At 35.3% G+C, this 16,633-nt stretch overlaps 2 protein-coding genes across 2 annotated transcripts; both read left to right on the top strand.

Moving 5' to 3' along the window:
• Positions 1–206: 206 nt before the first annotated feature.
• On the top strand, positions 207–16,411 carry LOC104072331 (titin-like; the record flags this gene model as incomplete). The annotated part of the gene is made up of 25 exons (XM_009576896.1): positions 207–305; positions 570–653; positions 1,302–1,385; positions 1,882–1,977; positions 2,546–2,620; positions 3,548–3,633; positions 4,807–4,903; positions 5,428–5,505; positions 5,884–5,937; positions 6,154–6,237; positions 10,149–10,199; positions 10,280–10,675; positions 10,917–11,192; positions 11,425–11,688; positions 11,841–11,980; positions 12,467–12,593; positions 12,680–12,943; positions 13,048–13,314; positions 13,452–13,715; positions 14,254–14,393; positions 14,518–14,644; positions 14,764–15,030; positions 15,130–15,396; positions 15,910–16,176; positions 16,272–16,411. Coding segments are annotated over 25 exons (4,094 nt in total), but the record flags the coding sequence as incomplete, so codon positions are not given.
• On the top strand, positions 7,301–9,286 carry LOC104076136. The gene has a single exon (XM_009576895.1). The coding sequence runs from the start codon at positions 7,301–7,303 to the stop codon at positions 9,284–9,286; it is 1,986 nt and encodes a 661-aa protein (XP_009575190.1).
• Positions 16,412–16,633: the final 222 nt, after the last annotated feature.

The raw sequence follows: 16,633 nt of genomic DNA, 5'->3' as shown, positions 1-16,633 counted from the left end.
CCCTCTCCTTTTCTCTATTCTCTGAATATTTTTTCCCTTGTTTCACTCATGTATGCAGAGCTTAGGTATCTGAGTGAATAATCTTCACTTAAAATTTTATTCTTAATATTTTGAATGCCTTACTCTTTTTAGTCGTTGCACTTTTCACTATTGCATGTATCTATCTTAATGTTCACAAAAATGAAATTTTACTAATATCTTTAAAGCACCTGAACTGCCAGAGAGAACTGTGCCAGAAGAGAAAGTGCCTATTACAACACTTAAAAAGCCAGAGTTTAAAAAACCAGAGCCTCCTCCAATAAAAGGTATATATTGCCAGGAGGCATCTCCTGAGAAGAAATGTTTTCTGTTCTTCTCTCTTTTCTTTGTTCATAACTGAGTCTATGAAATATGTCAGTTGTATGTAAACTACCTTGGGAAAGACTGTTTGGAGCACAAACAGTCTTTCATGGTTATGGGCGCTGTTACTCACTTTGATTTTCTGTGTGCTGCTAGGTGTCTTTGTCTTTCTTATGTTTCATATGCACATTTATATACATGCAAATAAAAGGAACTAATATTTTTTAAAGTGCCTGAGGTGCCCAAGAAACCTGTCCCAGAGGAGAAAATACACGTTGTCGTTCCTAAAATACCTGAACCACTACGAAGTGAAGGTATATGTCACCATAGCTATTAATGTAAGGACAATCCTTTGTCCTGCTCTTCCAAACATAAGCTTTAAAATAGAAGTTGTCCTTTTTTTCCTATTGTAATGTTTGTAAATTATTAACTTCATATTTTAGATTATACCACTCTATGTTTCTTGTATCTACTATTATATTTTCATATTTGGAAGTAAAATATCACTTTCAAAATTAAATATTTTCAAGTGATATATGCTCCTACACAGGATATTCCTTACAAAGTTTCTCTTGTTAAGATAATCAATTCCCGCTAAATTTGAGTCTCTTAAAACCTAGTATTTATGTTGCTGTTATAATCTTAAATGAATTGAGAGCACTGAAGTTTTTATTCTTTCCAGTTACAATGACTCATCCACAGATTTAATGTTTAGTTTATACTGTACGCATAAAAAATACTATCCTTCACACAACCCTGATTCATTCTTACATAGAAAGAGAGTAGTTTTTCAAAAGCATGCATTAACTGCAAAGGTAACAGATACTGAGTGATTACTTATCCTAATGTGTATTTGTCTGTGTCTATTGGAGTAGTTTTCTTTTTAGTGATAGCTACATAATTGTTCATGTGAAACGATCTTACCATTGGAAACTTACACCAGTTGTCAATATTCTTTAAAGAATATGAAATCGTAAAGGAGATTGAGCCTGAAGAAGCAGAAGAAATTCCAGTTGCAGAAGTAGAAGAAGCTTTACCTGTTGAAGGTATACAAAGTACCTACCTAGAGGCTGCCAGACACCTTTCTTTCATTACTGCAGTTTTTTTCTTGCTCTGTCGTTCTTTGCACATGTACCTGTATGTTGTAGGTCTCTGCGTAATTCTTCCTCTGTTATTATGTTTTTGAAATGAGTTCTGATCTCTTAATTCTAAGTAGAACATACAGATTCTTTAAATGTTTTCACTTTGTTTCCTGTCAACAAGAGTCTTCCCATCATTTGGTTTCCCATCTTTGTTCTCATGTTATTAACATGCTTTTTTAAGTCAGCTTGGATATTTGTATTGTGTGCATGCTACAAAGCAATGTACAATGCCACAAAGCAAAGAGCCTAAGGCTCTTTCATACTCCCTTTTAATTTAATGAGATTTTTTTCACTGGCTTCATTGAAAATGGAAAATGACCGTCTTTACATTTGTACACTACTTTTCACATAACTACTGTGGTAGTAAATTTATATTAAATCTACCTAATGTTATTTAAAGCGCCGGAACCTGAAAAGAAGATCCCTGAAAAGCGAAAACCACGACCACCTACTCCACCAACAGAAGATATTAAATTGGCAAAAGAACTTCTTAAAGGTATAATAATCTAAAGCCACAATAAACAGTGGGAACTCAAATATAGAATCCTTTTAAATTATACTGATGAATCTTGAAAGGCATGCTTTTAAACATATCACTTTGGATCTTTTTTTTTTTTCTTTTCTCATTTACTATTGCTCTAATGGTGCGCCTTACTAATGCTCAATCCCTTGTGATTTTTTACCACTGTTATGCCAAGTCAGTTTACATGGGTTCTTTTCAATATTTACAGAAAAAATCAATTTATTAAAAAAAATCTTAACAAGTTAACATTCTTCTATCCTTAACATAATTCTTCTATCTTTAACATGTTCTTACAAATGAAAAGAATCCCCAGCAATAATTTGCTGGTGTTACTGTATGAACATGGGTTTCAGATCAACTGTGCTTCCTACAGATCATCTGATGACCTCTAAACAGTTAATCAGCCAGAATCTTAGCTTTGTAGCTCTTGTCTTTCTATTATGTCAATAGTATTAACCAGCTGTTTGGATTTTTTAGAAAATTCTTTTCTTTTTTGAATCTAATGATGTGTGTAGTAAAATTCAAATAATTTTCTTTAAAGCTCCTGAATCAAGGAGGAAAGTTGTGACTGCAAAACCTGGTGAGCCTCCGAAATTGGAACCCCCACCTGCTAAAGGTACCTAGCTAATATAATAATCTTTCTTAAATCAAGCCTTTCATGAGCCCAAAGTTGTAGTTCTCAATGTCTTCTTCTTCTTTAATTTGCTCAGAAATATCAAAAAGCTGTCTATGTTAGATTATGCTCAGTAGTGGACTCCTGTCTTGGATGTATATGTTCATGTTATATTTATGTCCACTTTAATCTCCCATCATGCAATTCATGAGATGCAAGAGACAGAATCACAGAAGAGTGAGAGAGTTTTTATGAGTTTTGTCATTTGTGTAGATACTCACTTTGATTCTCTGCTTAGGGAGAAATAAAAAATACTATACTGTTTAAATATATATAGCATTGTTCAAACATACTTAGTTTATTAGTCTGAAATGTAACTTATTTTTGTGAGAGGACACTTTCCAGAGATGGAAATTAATAATGTATTGAGCAAGCCACTTTACAATACTTCCTTATATTTTTGTACGTACTGGAACTTAAGACAAGCTAAGCAGCTAAGCAGTGAACATCTCTTCTTAATGCTGTTCCAAATTTAGAAATTAAACTAACTAGATCCTTATGAACATCATAGATAGTTCAGATGAATAGATATGTAACATAAGCCTGTAATGAAAGAGGAAAAGGTGACAAAAATTTTACTATGATAACTCTCTTTGAATACATAACCTTTATAGTTTTGTCAAACCATACTTCTCTTTTGTTGCTTTGCATGAAAATTTCTTCTTATGCATAAGCCTAGAAAACAACTGTACACAAATAATATAGAAAAAATATTAAAACTGTTGGCTTCAATCTCAGCAGTTTTATCTTTGCTTTTAATATTCAGTAGTGGACCAGCATTTGAATTGTGTGTTTGGAATGGTTGGCTGTTGGTTAGCTCTTACTACTGTTATGAACCCATAATAAAATCTGGAATAATATTCTTTTAAGTGCCTGGACTTGTAAAGAAACCTCGTAGAGTAATTCCCGAAGTTACTCCTCCACCAAAAGAAGAAGTTGTTTTGAAAAGAGGTATAGTAACTTGGCTCTGTTTTAAAAAACCCAGAATGTTGACGTTGTTCAGTATATTCCCCTAAATTACATTGTTTTATGTGTATGGTATGGAAAATTACACAAAGAAAGTACTACCTTATGTCTGTTTCTTGGGGAAAGCCTTTATAGTTGCAGGGATGAAGAGGGGATATCCTGAAAATCTGTCAGATCCAAAGGATCTGTGGTGAAAACAGAGCAAAACACTGAAAATCTGGTTCCCTATAACTCTCTTCTGTTTTCTTAATCCCTGAAAAGCCTATACTAGAGTTGACAGTTTTCAAGCTTCTGGACTGCTAAATGTTTTCCAGTGACACTGTAAATGTTGTTAAAGTTGCATATCTGGCATCTGTATTCTCTTTTATAGTTTTCTTAAAAGTACTGCCCAGATCACAGAACCCTGTAGTACTATTGGACATCAGTCCCCTTTCCTGTAAAGTCTGGAGCCTTCTGAATCACTTCATGCTTAATTATTGCTTAGAAAAAGGAAACATTAATTCCAATTCTCTTTGAAATACCACACCGGGATGACTCATGCCCATGTACCTTGCAGCCGACCTTCAAATTTCAGACAACATAATAAAATATAGATATTGAGTTTTTCAGATGACAGTCTCATTAGATATCCAATACTGATATCTGACAGGACAAAAATAAGTGAAATAAGTAAAATGAAAAACAGACATTATATAAATTTAAGCTCTCCAAATATAACACTTGAAGGTTCAGTCTTGTTCTCTCACTGCTGTCAATAGGAGTTTAATCCATAATCCTGCATTTTGTCCCTGGAAATCATCTGTAACTGCAGTTGTTAATGCATAATTATGTATAGTAAGTCATCATTTAAGTATGATAAGAAATATATTATAAGATATTATAAGAAATTTTATTCTGTCACAGTCAACTTTGACATCTTTCCTCTCAGATGGACTGCTCTTGATAAAAGCATTTTTTTGCTCTAGATGACTTTAAATTTTAAAACGCTTTTGGAATAGTATCTTGAATAGTTATACAAAATCTTCCATTTATATTGAACTATATATTTTACATTCCTGTTTATTCACGATTGTTGATATATTTTTAATCTTTTGTCTTGTTCACCATCTTATTGGTACCTGTGCTTTAAAAACTGAAATTCCTTTTCTTTTAAAGTTCTTAAAAAGAAATCAGAAGAGGAAGAGCCTAAACCAGAAAAAGAACCTAAACCAGAAGTTAAACCAGTTCCTACACCAGTAGAAAAAATTAAGAAACCTGAAGGTACTAGATTACATTCGAATCTACCTGGTAAAGTATAAATAAAAAAAAAAAAAAAAAAAATCCCACTTTTAAGTAGTATTCTCTGAAATTCAGGAATGAAAGTGAGATTTTAAAAGATGGCTTGCATTAACCTAATTGGGTAAATTAAACCTTTGCTGAAAGCACAGCCAAATTTGACATTTGGGTCTGAATTCTGCATTTTGAGATTGCTTCTCAATCTTCACTGTGTATAGAAGAGAACTTTACAAATATTTTATAATACTGATAAAAACATAACTACAGCAAAACAGTTAATTCAAGCATTCTTTTAGTTAAAGTTTTGCAAATATTTGTCCTTTTGTCCAATGAGTGCTTCTAATTTATTCAAATCTCACTCTTAAAAATACATATTCCTAAACCTTATGAACATCTGAAACTGTTTTTGTCTAAAAAGAATGAAAACTTTTAAATACATTGGAGATAATTGTATTTGGGAATTCAAGGTGTTTCAATATATCTTACAAAATAAAAATAATATTTTAAAGTCCCAGAAGTTCCTAAGAAGAAAACTGAGATACCTGTCATAAAAAAAGAGGAGAAACATGTGCCTGAACTGCCAAAAGGTACAGACGTATGGTGCTCTTTTTCCTTATTGCAGCAACTAAATCATATTCATTGCTGAATATCATGCTATATTAACCTAATGCATTAGTATCATCCAGTCTGTCCACGACTTTAGTGTCATGATTAACCACTTTGCATTCTTCAGGATTTCTTGTTGTCTTTAATTCTTCAGTGCTTGAAAAATTCATCTTTTTTCCATTTATCTTGCTTTACAAGAGTTCATCTCAAGTTAATTTCTTGCTTTCTTGCTAAATATAAACCAATAAATTCTGTCTTCGATTAACACTCTCTGTATTGTTGCTTCTAACTTTAACATTCAACGGGATTACAAAAAATGTAAATTAACCTATTTGTAATTGTTGTGTTTGAAATGCCAGAACCTAAGCAAGAAACTATCCCACTTCCTGGGCCTGAACCTAAACCTGCAGTAGGTAAGAATTCTTTAGTCATGTATACCGGTGCAGCCTTTCTTGTGAGTTTAGTATTTTCCATTCAGAGATTTCTGGCTAAAAGGACATTAAACAAATGCCTTTAGCATTACTAAGACTGAAACTTTCATACAATCTACAGAACATTTTAAAGAACATCATGCTTGAAATTATTTATTAAAACAAATATATAAGAACTGCTGTTTTTTTTTCCTACAGCTCTAAAATCTCCAAAACCAGCAGCAGAACCAGCACCAGCTGTTACTACTCCAGTGACAGTCCCAGTGGTTGGAAAGAAAGCAGGTATTTATGTTTATTCTGTGCTATTTATAGGGTTTTTCTCTCTGAGATATCTAAATACCTTCAGGATAAAGAGAACGAAGAGATGTACAATCATATAATTCATCCATTACAGGAAGATTTGAGGTCCTATTCAAGGATCTTGTTATTCTAGGTACTGTCACCTAATCTAAAATACAAGTGTCTCTGATATACCATAGAGATGAATCTGTGCTCTTGTTTCTGGATAGTGATATGTGTGCCTTTATTTATTGTCCTACTATGAAATTTGTGTATTCTGTTGATTCCTTGATGTATGTCTTGTGAACTGCATCTTGTATTTTCTGTATAGCAGTGTTTCTAAACAACTCTTATGTTGTTTGGTTTTCTGCTTTTAATTTTAAGTTATTGAGTCCTGAGCAAAAGTGGCAGTGGTGTTGAAGAACTAGAGTATTGCTACTTTCATTTGATATGCTTAGGACTCCGGGATCATACGCTGCTGAAAAAAGAACTATGAAGAGTCCAATTCCTCTGAAGCACTTTGAGCTTCAGAGGTCTATCGGTAGAGCTCATGCACATGCTGCTCGCCCTTCGTTCAAAGGGCCTCATGTTACAGTAGAGCTCAGATCTTGGGCACTTGAGAAGCCTAATCGTGAATGCCTCTTGGCCATTGATTTCGTGATGTAGCCAGACCTGCAGTGGCATAACTAACCCATTTTATATAGGTGGCCAGATAGGCCTTAGAAAGCTGTCGTTTTCTGCTACTTTTAACCTGGATTGGATTTAAATTGGCAAACTAGTGGCATAATGCTCTGTACCATAACAGTGGTTTATTTAGGTCTTCTGTACTGTTTGTGCGTGCCATTGTTATCTTTCTTTTGTTTTGTGATTGTGTTGTAAGTTTTCTGTTGTGTGGAGAAAAAGTTTTCTATGTTCATTTTATTTCAGGTATAGCTGGAAATTTTGTCTTAAAATATATTGTTCCTGATGCTTATTCTTATGGATTTTAACTCTTTAAATTACCTGTGAAACCTTTGTAGCTGCAGAAAAGCCTGATGCACCATCTCTACTAAAGCATAGAGGTAAAATGCCCCCAGTGGAAGAAGAAAAGCTCGAGTCAATTGTGTTAAAGAAGATTTTGGTTGAGAAACGCTTGCATGAAAAAGAAAGAGTAAGTCCTAAGGAGCCAGTTCTGGACATTCAGACAGTAGAGCCACTTGAGTTTAAAATCCCACTGGAAACAGCTGATGGAATACTGAAGCCAGTCAGAGATGAGCAGGAGAAAGTGGCTCTTAAATATTTTGTCCTGGCTCCTGAAGAAGAGCCAGAAATGACACCTATAGTTTCAAGAAAGACTACCCTTACAGGTGAGAAAATAGAAGTTGCAATAGATCACATTACTTATGCAAAGGATGAACAACCACTACCTGATGAGGAACTGAAATTGATTTCTATAGCACCTGAGCATGTGGAAAGAGATTCTGGGGAAGAAAAGGGGGATAAAGTTAAATTGGTTGTTCATAGGGAAGGTGCTGTAGAGAAAGTCTCTGACAAGTTTAGTATTCTTCATGAAGGAAAGATTCCTGTGCATGAAAAAGAAGAGGAAATTGAGTCAACTTATGTACCTAAACATATACCTAGAGACCCATATGAGCCCAGGGACCAGAAAAGACTTCTACGAAAAGAGAGAAAATCAAAAATGAGTTTGCAACCTGAAGAATTTCCCATTAAGGATAAAACTTCATTTGTAAAGGATATCACAGAGGCAGGAATAGCTGAAACTCTTCTGCTTAGAAGTGAAGAAGAGAGAGGAGGTTTTACTCTAGAGAAATCTGAAGTTCCTCTTGGAGAATCCATGAAGGAGCATGGCATACAAAATAAAACTCAATGGATGAAGAAATCTGGTACCACAGTAGCTGACATTGCTACAGCTAAGATTCTTAATAAAGAAGAAAAAAAAATAGAAATTACTCAAGATGATGAAAAAGATGAGAATCTGGACTTTACATTAGCAGAACTACATTCCTTAGATCTGTCTGAGGAGACTAAACCAGCACTGAGAAAAGATGTTGAAGATGAGGAGGTTCCCAGAGAAAAAGCTTACATAATCTTTAAACCATCTGTACTTAAGCCAGAAGTAGTGGAAAGGAAAGCAAGAGAAAAATATTCTGCAGAAGAAGGAGAAGTTCATTATGAGGAGAGTTCAGGACAATTGTTGACTGAGAAAGCACTCCTAAGTGATAAAAAAACAGGCAAAAAGATTATACCAGAGAAGGAAGAGAAAACTACCTTCAGCACCCAGTTAAAAAAAGACAAAGTTAGACAGTCAAATGCCCTTGAAAAGCTGCCTGTGGAAAAAGCAGAATTTGATACAGTGATTACAGGAGAAGGAATGGAAGGTGAAGTTTCCATAGGAGAACATGAAAACAGAGCCAAAGGTGAAATAGTTGACAGATCTGAGTCAGTAAAGGAAGTTCCTATTCAGCCACCAGGGAGTCAAGATAAAAAACAATTTCAAGAAGTTCATACCATTCAGGATGAATGTAAAGAAACTCCAGCTCTCAAAAGCAGCAAAGATAAAACTGAAGAAAAGAAATCTTCTTTGACTGTGGAAGAAGTGAAGCTTTCGGGAAAAGAAGTTCCAGTGACAGAAGGTACCTCAGATGAAAAAACATCAGCTAAATATGGCATTGGAAAAAGCACATCTGTTACCATGAAAAAAGAGAAGGGAAAGCTTTCAGACAAAATACCATCAAGCAAAGGAATCCCTGCAAATGGAGAAGTTAGTTACTCCTCAAGCATAGGTAAGATAATAACTCCCAAGAAAGCAGAAGGAGAAAAAGAATACCGGAAATCAGAACCTGCTCACATGATTGAGCAGGCCAGTAGACTTTCGACTGAGAACAGGAATTTGGATGCACTTGGAGAATCACGTGAAGTTCTGGATGTTCCTGCAAAGTCTCATGCAAAGCGAGGTGAGGAAGACTGCTGCCAAATTCTTCTACGAAGTGCTTGTACTATTTGCTTCAGGAGAATACCATTTGCCATTGTGATGTTTGTTTTTGTTCTTTAACAACGTTCACATTTCCATCTAGTCTGTCAGCTGGCTGTATTGGCATTCAGCCACTCTTGACATGTTTGTCTTACCTGTCTGTACATACATCCGTGTGCTCATTGTTCATTGTCTTAGTCTTACACTTTTATAAGACTGCATAAATCATGTTGTGTGCCATTATCTTCTCAGAAAAACTCATGTATTTTTTCTAGTATTCATTTTTCCATCCACTGCAATAAAATCTGTCCTGCATTTCATTCATATCATTCTCCCATTAGAAGTATCTTTTATATTTCCTTTCACAAAATGATGACGAGAAGCAGCATAGCATGGGAAATATTTTCAGAAGTCTGAGATAATTCATCACAAGTTGGGCAACTAACAGAACATCCCTCACTTGTGAGAGTATCACATTGTCCTGAAACATGTATTTAATTTATACAACTTATATTTCTGTTGTCTTCATTAATAAAAGTGTGTGCTTTTTTAAAAAAAAACCATATAATTTGTAATACGTACTTAACCTATTTTGATTGACAGGTGGGTATTGATCAAGGGCCTATTTGTGAGCAAAGTGTCAGGAAATGGCAGAATTATACAAAATAATGGGCAGGAAAATAAATTGAGGAACTAGGGGCTCCTAAGCTGCCTTTCAGTCCCCAATACTGAATATGTGTCTTTCCCATGCTTCAAAATATTGAACTTACCATTGAGATACAGACAGTGTAAGTTGTATAAATATATACATACGTTTATATCATCCTCCCTTTCTATGTGTATATAGAAGAGAAAATCTGATTTGTAAAATAAATGTTTTTCTTAATTTTAGTATGTATGTTTATTTAACTACATTCCTAATAATATTGCTGTTCTACTTCAGAGGCCAAGCCACCAAAAGAAGAAACTCCAAAGGGTATCAGTCCAGTCAAAGGTAGGATACTACAAGTCAATACCAACAAGCAAAAGCAATAAATCAGGATTAGTTTATTAATTTCTGAATCTGAATTACAGCCAAGAAGACACCTTCACCAGCAGATGCGGAAAGAAGGAAACTCAGGCCAGGCAGTGGTGGCGAAAAACCTCCTGAAGAGCCTCCATTCACTTACCAACTCAAGGCTGTACCCCTGAAGTTTGTCAAGGAGATGAAAGATATAGTGCTAACAGAAGCTGAATCTGTTGGGTCTTCTGCAATCTTTGAAGTCCTTATTTCACCATCCACTGCGATTACCAGCTGGATGAAAGATGGAAGTAACATCCGAGAGAGCCCAAAACACAAGTTTATTGCTGATGGCAAAGATAGGAAGCTGCATATTATTGATGTCCAGCTGTCAGATGCTGGTGAATATACTTGTGTATTACGACTGGGGAACAAAGAGAAGACCTCTACAGCCAAACTCATTGTTGAAGGTATTCCCTGTTTCAAGTTTGTCAATAATTTAAAGGCTAGCTACTTCTCAAGCTAGAAGTAATATATGCTTACTTTTTTTATACCAAAGTAAGTATGGTACTTTGCGAGTTTACAGTGGTTGGTAGATGCATCCTTTTGTTTCCGTGAATCACTACACATATTGATTTAAGATGTAAGGCATTTCTGCATCACACCTTCTGTATATAAATGAGACAAATCAAAATGTTGTGTTTCCCACAGAACTCCCAGTGCGGTTTGTGAAAACTCTTGAAGAAGAAGTCACTGTGGTTAAAGGCCAGCCACTGTACTTGACGTGTGAGCTTAACAAAGAAAGAAGTGTGGTCTGGAGGAAGGATGGGAAGATCATCAAAGACAAGCCTGGGAAATTTGCTCTGGGCATTATTGGTTTGTCACATTCCCTCACGATCATTGATTCAGATGATGCTGATGCTGGCACTTACACTGTTACCGTTGAAGACACTGAGCTGTCATGCTCATCTTGTGTTAAGGTAGTAGGTAAGCAATCAAAATCGTGTTCTCCTTTCTCTGTAGGATATTTGGGCTGTTATAAAATTAGGAAAGCTTTTTATTATAATATTAAAATATAAATGGACAGATAAGATTTTTACAGCTATTAAAAGCTTGTTGTAATACAAAATCTGTTAGTTCTCTTTTTTGTATTTCTGACCCATCTATTTGTACTAAAAGTCTGCTAAGCTGTATTTTTATGTAACTTTTTGTCATGCAGAAGTGATAAGAGACTGGTTAGTAAAACCCATAAGAGACCAGCACGTGAAACCAAAAGGAACAGCTATTTTCACCTGTGATATTGTCAAGGATACACCAAACTTCAAATGGTTTAAAGGAGATGAGGAATCAACTGACAAGACAGAAATCTTGAAAGAAGGAAATAAAATTTTCCTGAAAATCAAGAATGCTGGCCCTGCTGATGTCGGGGAATATTCAGTGGAAGTTGAAGGTCGCAGATACCCAGCTAAACTGACCCTTGGCGGTAAGGAAGCTTTTATTTGTAATATATTTAATCAGCTGATAGGCCAATGTTCAAAAACCTCTAAACAAACAAACAAACAAGGTAAACTGAATTATTATAGAGCTCTATCAAAACTTGACCTAATTATATATGTGTTCATTTGTGCATACTAGAACGTGAAGTTGCACTTCTGAAGCCATTAGAGGATGTTACAGTTTACGAGAAAGAAACAGCAAACTTTGATACAGAAATATCTGAGGATGATATTCCTGGTGAATGGAAGCTGAAAGGAGAAATCCTGAGACCCTCACCTGTAAGCATCCTTGAATTTTACAACACAATTTATTTACATTTAAACGCTGTGAACAGGTTCCCTTGAGTCTTTATGGTAAGATCTTTGCAGGTGTGTCATTGCTACTGAGTCCAGAACATAGAAAAGCTAAGCATTATCGTGATTAAAAAACACTGGTTCTCTAAGTAAGAATTGTATGCTATAAAAGCTATGTTTTGAAGGCCTTCATTTTCTCAAAGGATTACAGCACATTATTCAGACAATAATAAAAATATCCTGCATACATTGCTAGGAATGATGCTGACATTTAAAAGAAGTGTGGAACACTGAAGAAATGTACTCCTTTTTTTTATTATTGAGTAAAACTGTTAACTTACCTTGAAAAACAATTCCAATCTTTCTAGCTGACTCTTTACTGTGTATAAAATATTTATAGAATTGCTTTACTAAAAATACCTAGTAGTAAGGCGTTGGCATTGTATTTACCAAAATCTGTCATCTCTCCAGACATGTGAAATCAAAGCTGAAGGAGGAAAACGCTTCCTAACCTTGCACAAAGTCAAGTTAGAGCAAGCCGGTGAAGTTCTTTACCAGGCACTTAATGCAGTTACTACAGCTATCCTGACAGTGAAAGGTATGATGCAGCATGGAGTATGAAATCAACTTAAACAGAGTTCACATGGAGCACGTTACAAATGATGTGTTCTGTTTTGCTTCCAGAAATTGAGCTGGACTTTGCTGTGCCCCTAAAAGATGTTACTGTCCCTGAGAGGCGCCAAGCAAGGTTTGAATGTGTCCTTACCAGAGAAGCCAATGTTATATGGTCTAAGGGTACTGATATACTCAAGATTGGAGAAAAATTTGACATCATTGCAGATGGAAAGAAGCATATTCTTATAATCAATGATTCTCAGTTTGATGATGAAGGAGAATACACTGCTGAAGTTGATGGCAAGAAGAGCACAGCAAGACTGTTTGTGGAAGGCAAGTATCTTCTTATGAACAAAACAATAAATAATGGATAAAGAATGTATCTTTTAGAACCACATTAGCCTTTTTCTGATGGTATTTATGTGTCTACATTACAGGTGTGAGACTGAAGTTCATCTCACCTCTACAAGATCAAACAGTGAAAGAAGGGGAAACAGCTCACTTTCAGTTTGAGCTTTCTCATGAAGACATGCCAGTGAAATGGTACAAAAATGACAAGAGACTCCACACAAGCAGAACAGTTTTTATTACTTCAGAAGGCAAAGTTCATAAACTAGAAATAAGAGAAGTAACACTTGATGACATCTCTGAAATAAAGGCCGTAGTCAAGGACTTGAACACACAAGCAAACCTCAAAGTCTTAGGTGATTACATAAATAATTTAAAATATGTTATATAATATGTATAAACAATTTGTATAAGTAGAAAGTGACAAAATATTGATGTTTTAGTAAATTTTCATTATTAATTTATCATTTCATATCCACTATGCCTTTTGTAGAGGCCGATCCATATTTCACTGTGAAATTACAAGACTACAGTGCTGTGGAGAAAGATGATATTACTCTGGAGTGTGAACTTAGCAAAGATGTGCCAGTAAAATGGTACAAAGATGGTGAAGAACTAGTAGCTTCCAACAGAATTTCCATAAAAACAGATGGCTTGCGCCGTATCCTGAAGATCAAGAAGGCTTCAGAGAGTGATAAGGGTGTTTATGAGTGTGACTGTGGAACCGACAAGACAAGTGCTAATGTCAGCGTTGAGCGTAAGTTATCATGCCTTGGCTAAGGGAAAGTACTGAAACCTTTGTAAAATGTGTAGACAGACAGACACTCGCTAGAGTACAACACCAAAAATTGTACCTTTAGAAAACATGTTGTTATGATAAATAGCTGAAATACCTAGATTTACAATTATTAAGAGTATTTACAAGAGACAATATATCTTAAGATATATAAATGGTTGTTGTAAAGACAGTGGTGATCAATTATTCTCTATGTCCATTTACAGTCAGGAAAAAAAGCAGTTAGTTTAATTCACTGTAACAGATATCTGGGTTAATTATGAGGAAAAATACTTTTACTAATAATAACTAAACTTTCAGACATATTATAGAAGGGGGTTGTAGACTGCACAAACTTGCAACTTTTTAACAAGAGGTTAGATAAACATTTATCAGTGATAGCATTTGAATGCCCTAAAGAAGGGATAGGGAGAGAGTCGAGATCCTTTCCAGTATTACATTTCTATGGTATAGAACGAGTGAGTAAACAGATGTGAACTTTTGGGTTTTTTGATTTTAGCTCGCTTAATTAAAGTGGAGCGCCCACTGTATGGAGTGGAAGTATTTGTTGGTGAAACAGCACGTTTTGAAATTGAAATTTCTGAGCCTGATGTCCATCCTATATGGAAGCTAAATGGAGAAACCTTAACACCTTCACCTGTAAGGCTTCTTCTTTATTTTCAGACCATAATTTACACTAGAAAAAGCATATTTAATAATAATGTCTTCTGAGTGGTTTCTTAGAATATTCATATTTGGGGGGGGGGTGTTTCTTTATTACCAGGACTGTGAAATCATTGAAGATGGGAAGAAGCATACTCTTGTCCTTCATAACTGCAAACTTGATATGACTGGAGAAGTGTCTTTCCAAGCTGCTAATGCTAAAAGTGCTGCTAATCTGAAAGTGAAAGGTACAGTCTGCACCCTGCCAACATTTCCACATGTATCCCGGGGCATTAGAACAAATCTAGCAGCAGAAAGGTCTATATGAACCTATCACTGAACTGAAAGTGTTCTTCTTTGATTTCAGAATTGCCTCTCATCTTTATCACTCCACTAAGCGATGTGAAGGTCTTTGAGAAGGATGAAGCCAAGTTTGAATGTGAAGTGTCCAGAGAACCCAAGACTTTCCGCTGGTTGAAAGGAACACAAGAGATCGTTCCTGATGAAAGATTTGAAATTATTTCAGATGGAACAAAGCATGCTCTAATTATTAAATCTGTTGCGTTTGAGGATGAAGCTAAATACATGTTTGAAGCTGAGGATAAGAACACAAGTGCCAAGCTAATTATTGAAGGTCTGTCTGACTTTGCCTTTCTAGAAAAGATTTGCACGATAGTCCTTGAATAGTTTTTATTGATAACATTATTATTAATGAAATGTTATATTGTTATAGGTATCCGCCTGAAATTCATTACTCCTCTCAAGGATGTCACAAAAAAGGAGCGAGAAACTGCAGTGTTCACTGTGGAACTCTCCCATGAAAATATCCCTGTTGTCTGGTTCAAGAATGACCAGCGATTACATACCAGCAAAGTGGTTTCAATGACAGATGATGGCAAATACCATACACTCACAATCAAAGATCTTACTATTGATGATACTTCTCAGATTAGAGTGGAAGCTATGGACAAATCCTCAGAAGCTAAACTCACTGTTCTTGGTAAGAATACCCAAAAGAATTTTCATTATGTGTATTATCAGAAGAGTCTTATTAATGAAAAATGGTGATCAGGAAGTCTTGGTGTTGGTTTTGGTTTGCTTTGGTGGGGCTTTTTTGGTTTGGCCTAAATCTACATTGTGATTTTTGACAATTTTACAATTTGTTTGTCTTTTTTGGGTCTCCATTTCCCCATTCACAAAGGATAATTAAAATAACTTTAAAATTTCATGTAACTGTTGCAAAATGAAATGTTAGATACTTAAATGGTGTTCTGAAACTCCTAGAGCACCAAAGCCATGTTGTCAGTAGTATTAGTAATATGCTAAATTATTTCTTAGATATTTGTTGTTTTCTCTTTTTGCAACAGAACCAGAACCATGTAATATTTATAAGAACTATATTTAATCCTTCTTGCAGGACATAAACAAGAAATGTATTTTATGGTAAGAACTAATTGTCCTTTTTGAAAGACTAAAACTTCAGACTGAAACATATCTTAACTTTTGCTTGCAGAGGGAGACCCTTACTTCACTGGGAAGCTGCAGGATTACACTGCTGTAGAGAAAGATGAAGTAATCTTACAATGTGAAATCAGCAAAGCAGATGCCCCAGTGAAATGGATGAAGGATGGCAAACCAATAACTCCATCAAAGAATGTTGTTATTAAGGCTGATGGTAAAAAGAGAATCCTTATCCTCAAGAAAGCTTTGAAGAAAGACATTGGACAGTACACTTGTGACTGTGGTACTGATCAAACCTCTGCTAAACTCAATATTGAAGGTATGGTTATTTTACTGGGCTGCTCTGTAGTAGAGATCTTTTGGGGTCTGTTAGGGATTAAGGGAATCAATCACTTTTTTTTTTTTTCCCTCTAGACCGGGATATTGAGATTATACGTCCACTATACAGTGTGGAGGTGATTGAGACAGAGACTGCCCGTTTTGATATTGAAATTTCTGAGGAAGGTGTCCATGGCAATTGGAAGCTAAAAGGAGAACCCCTGACTGAATCAGCTGTAAGCAAATATTTCAGGATGTTTCTTACGTGTGTCGCAACAATTTGCAGGGAGGTAGGGTGTGAGGGAGAAGAAGGTGGCTGCAGAAACTAAGTGAAATATCTTTCTGCTTTCAATAAGGGTCACTATAATAAAAATACTGGGTTTTTTTCATTAATAACTTTTAAAATGTAGCATAAACTTAATCCAAAATAGCTCCCTCAGTAAGTTTGCAGACGACAC

This window comes from Fulmarus glacialis, unplaced genomic scaffold (assembly GCF_000690835.1).
Source record: "Fulmarus glacialis isolate BGI_N327 unplaced genomic scaffold, ASM69083v1 scaffold51554, whole genome shotgun sequence".
Classification (NCBI taxonomy): Eukaryota; Metazoa; Chordata; class Aves; order Procellariiformes; family Procellariidae; genus Fulmarus; species Fulmarus glacialis.
The sequence above is the reverse complement of the archived record's forward strand: the minus strand, read 5'-3'. Positions and strand labels throughout refer to the sequence as shown.

Bases quoted from the DNA above. Each gene is read 5' to 3' on its own strand.
- LOC104076136 (XM_009576895.1), top strand. From the start codon at position 7,301: ATGCCCCCAGTGGAAGAAGAAAAGCTCGAGTCAATTGTGTTAAAGAAG.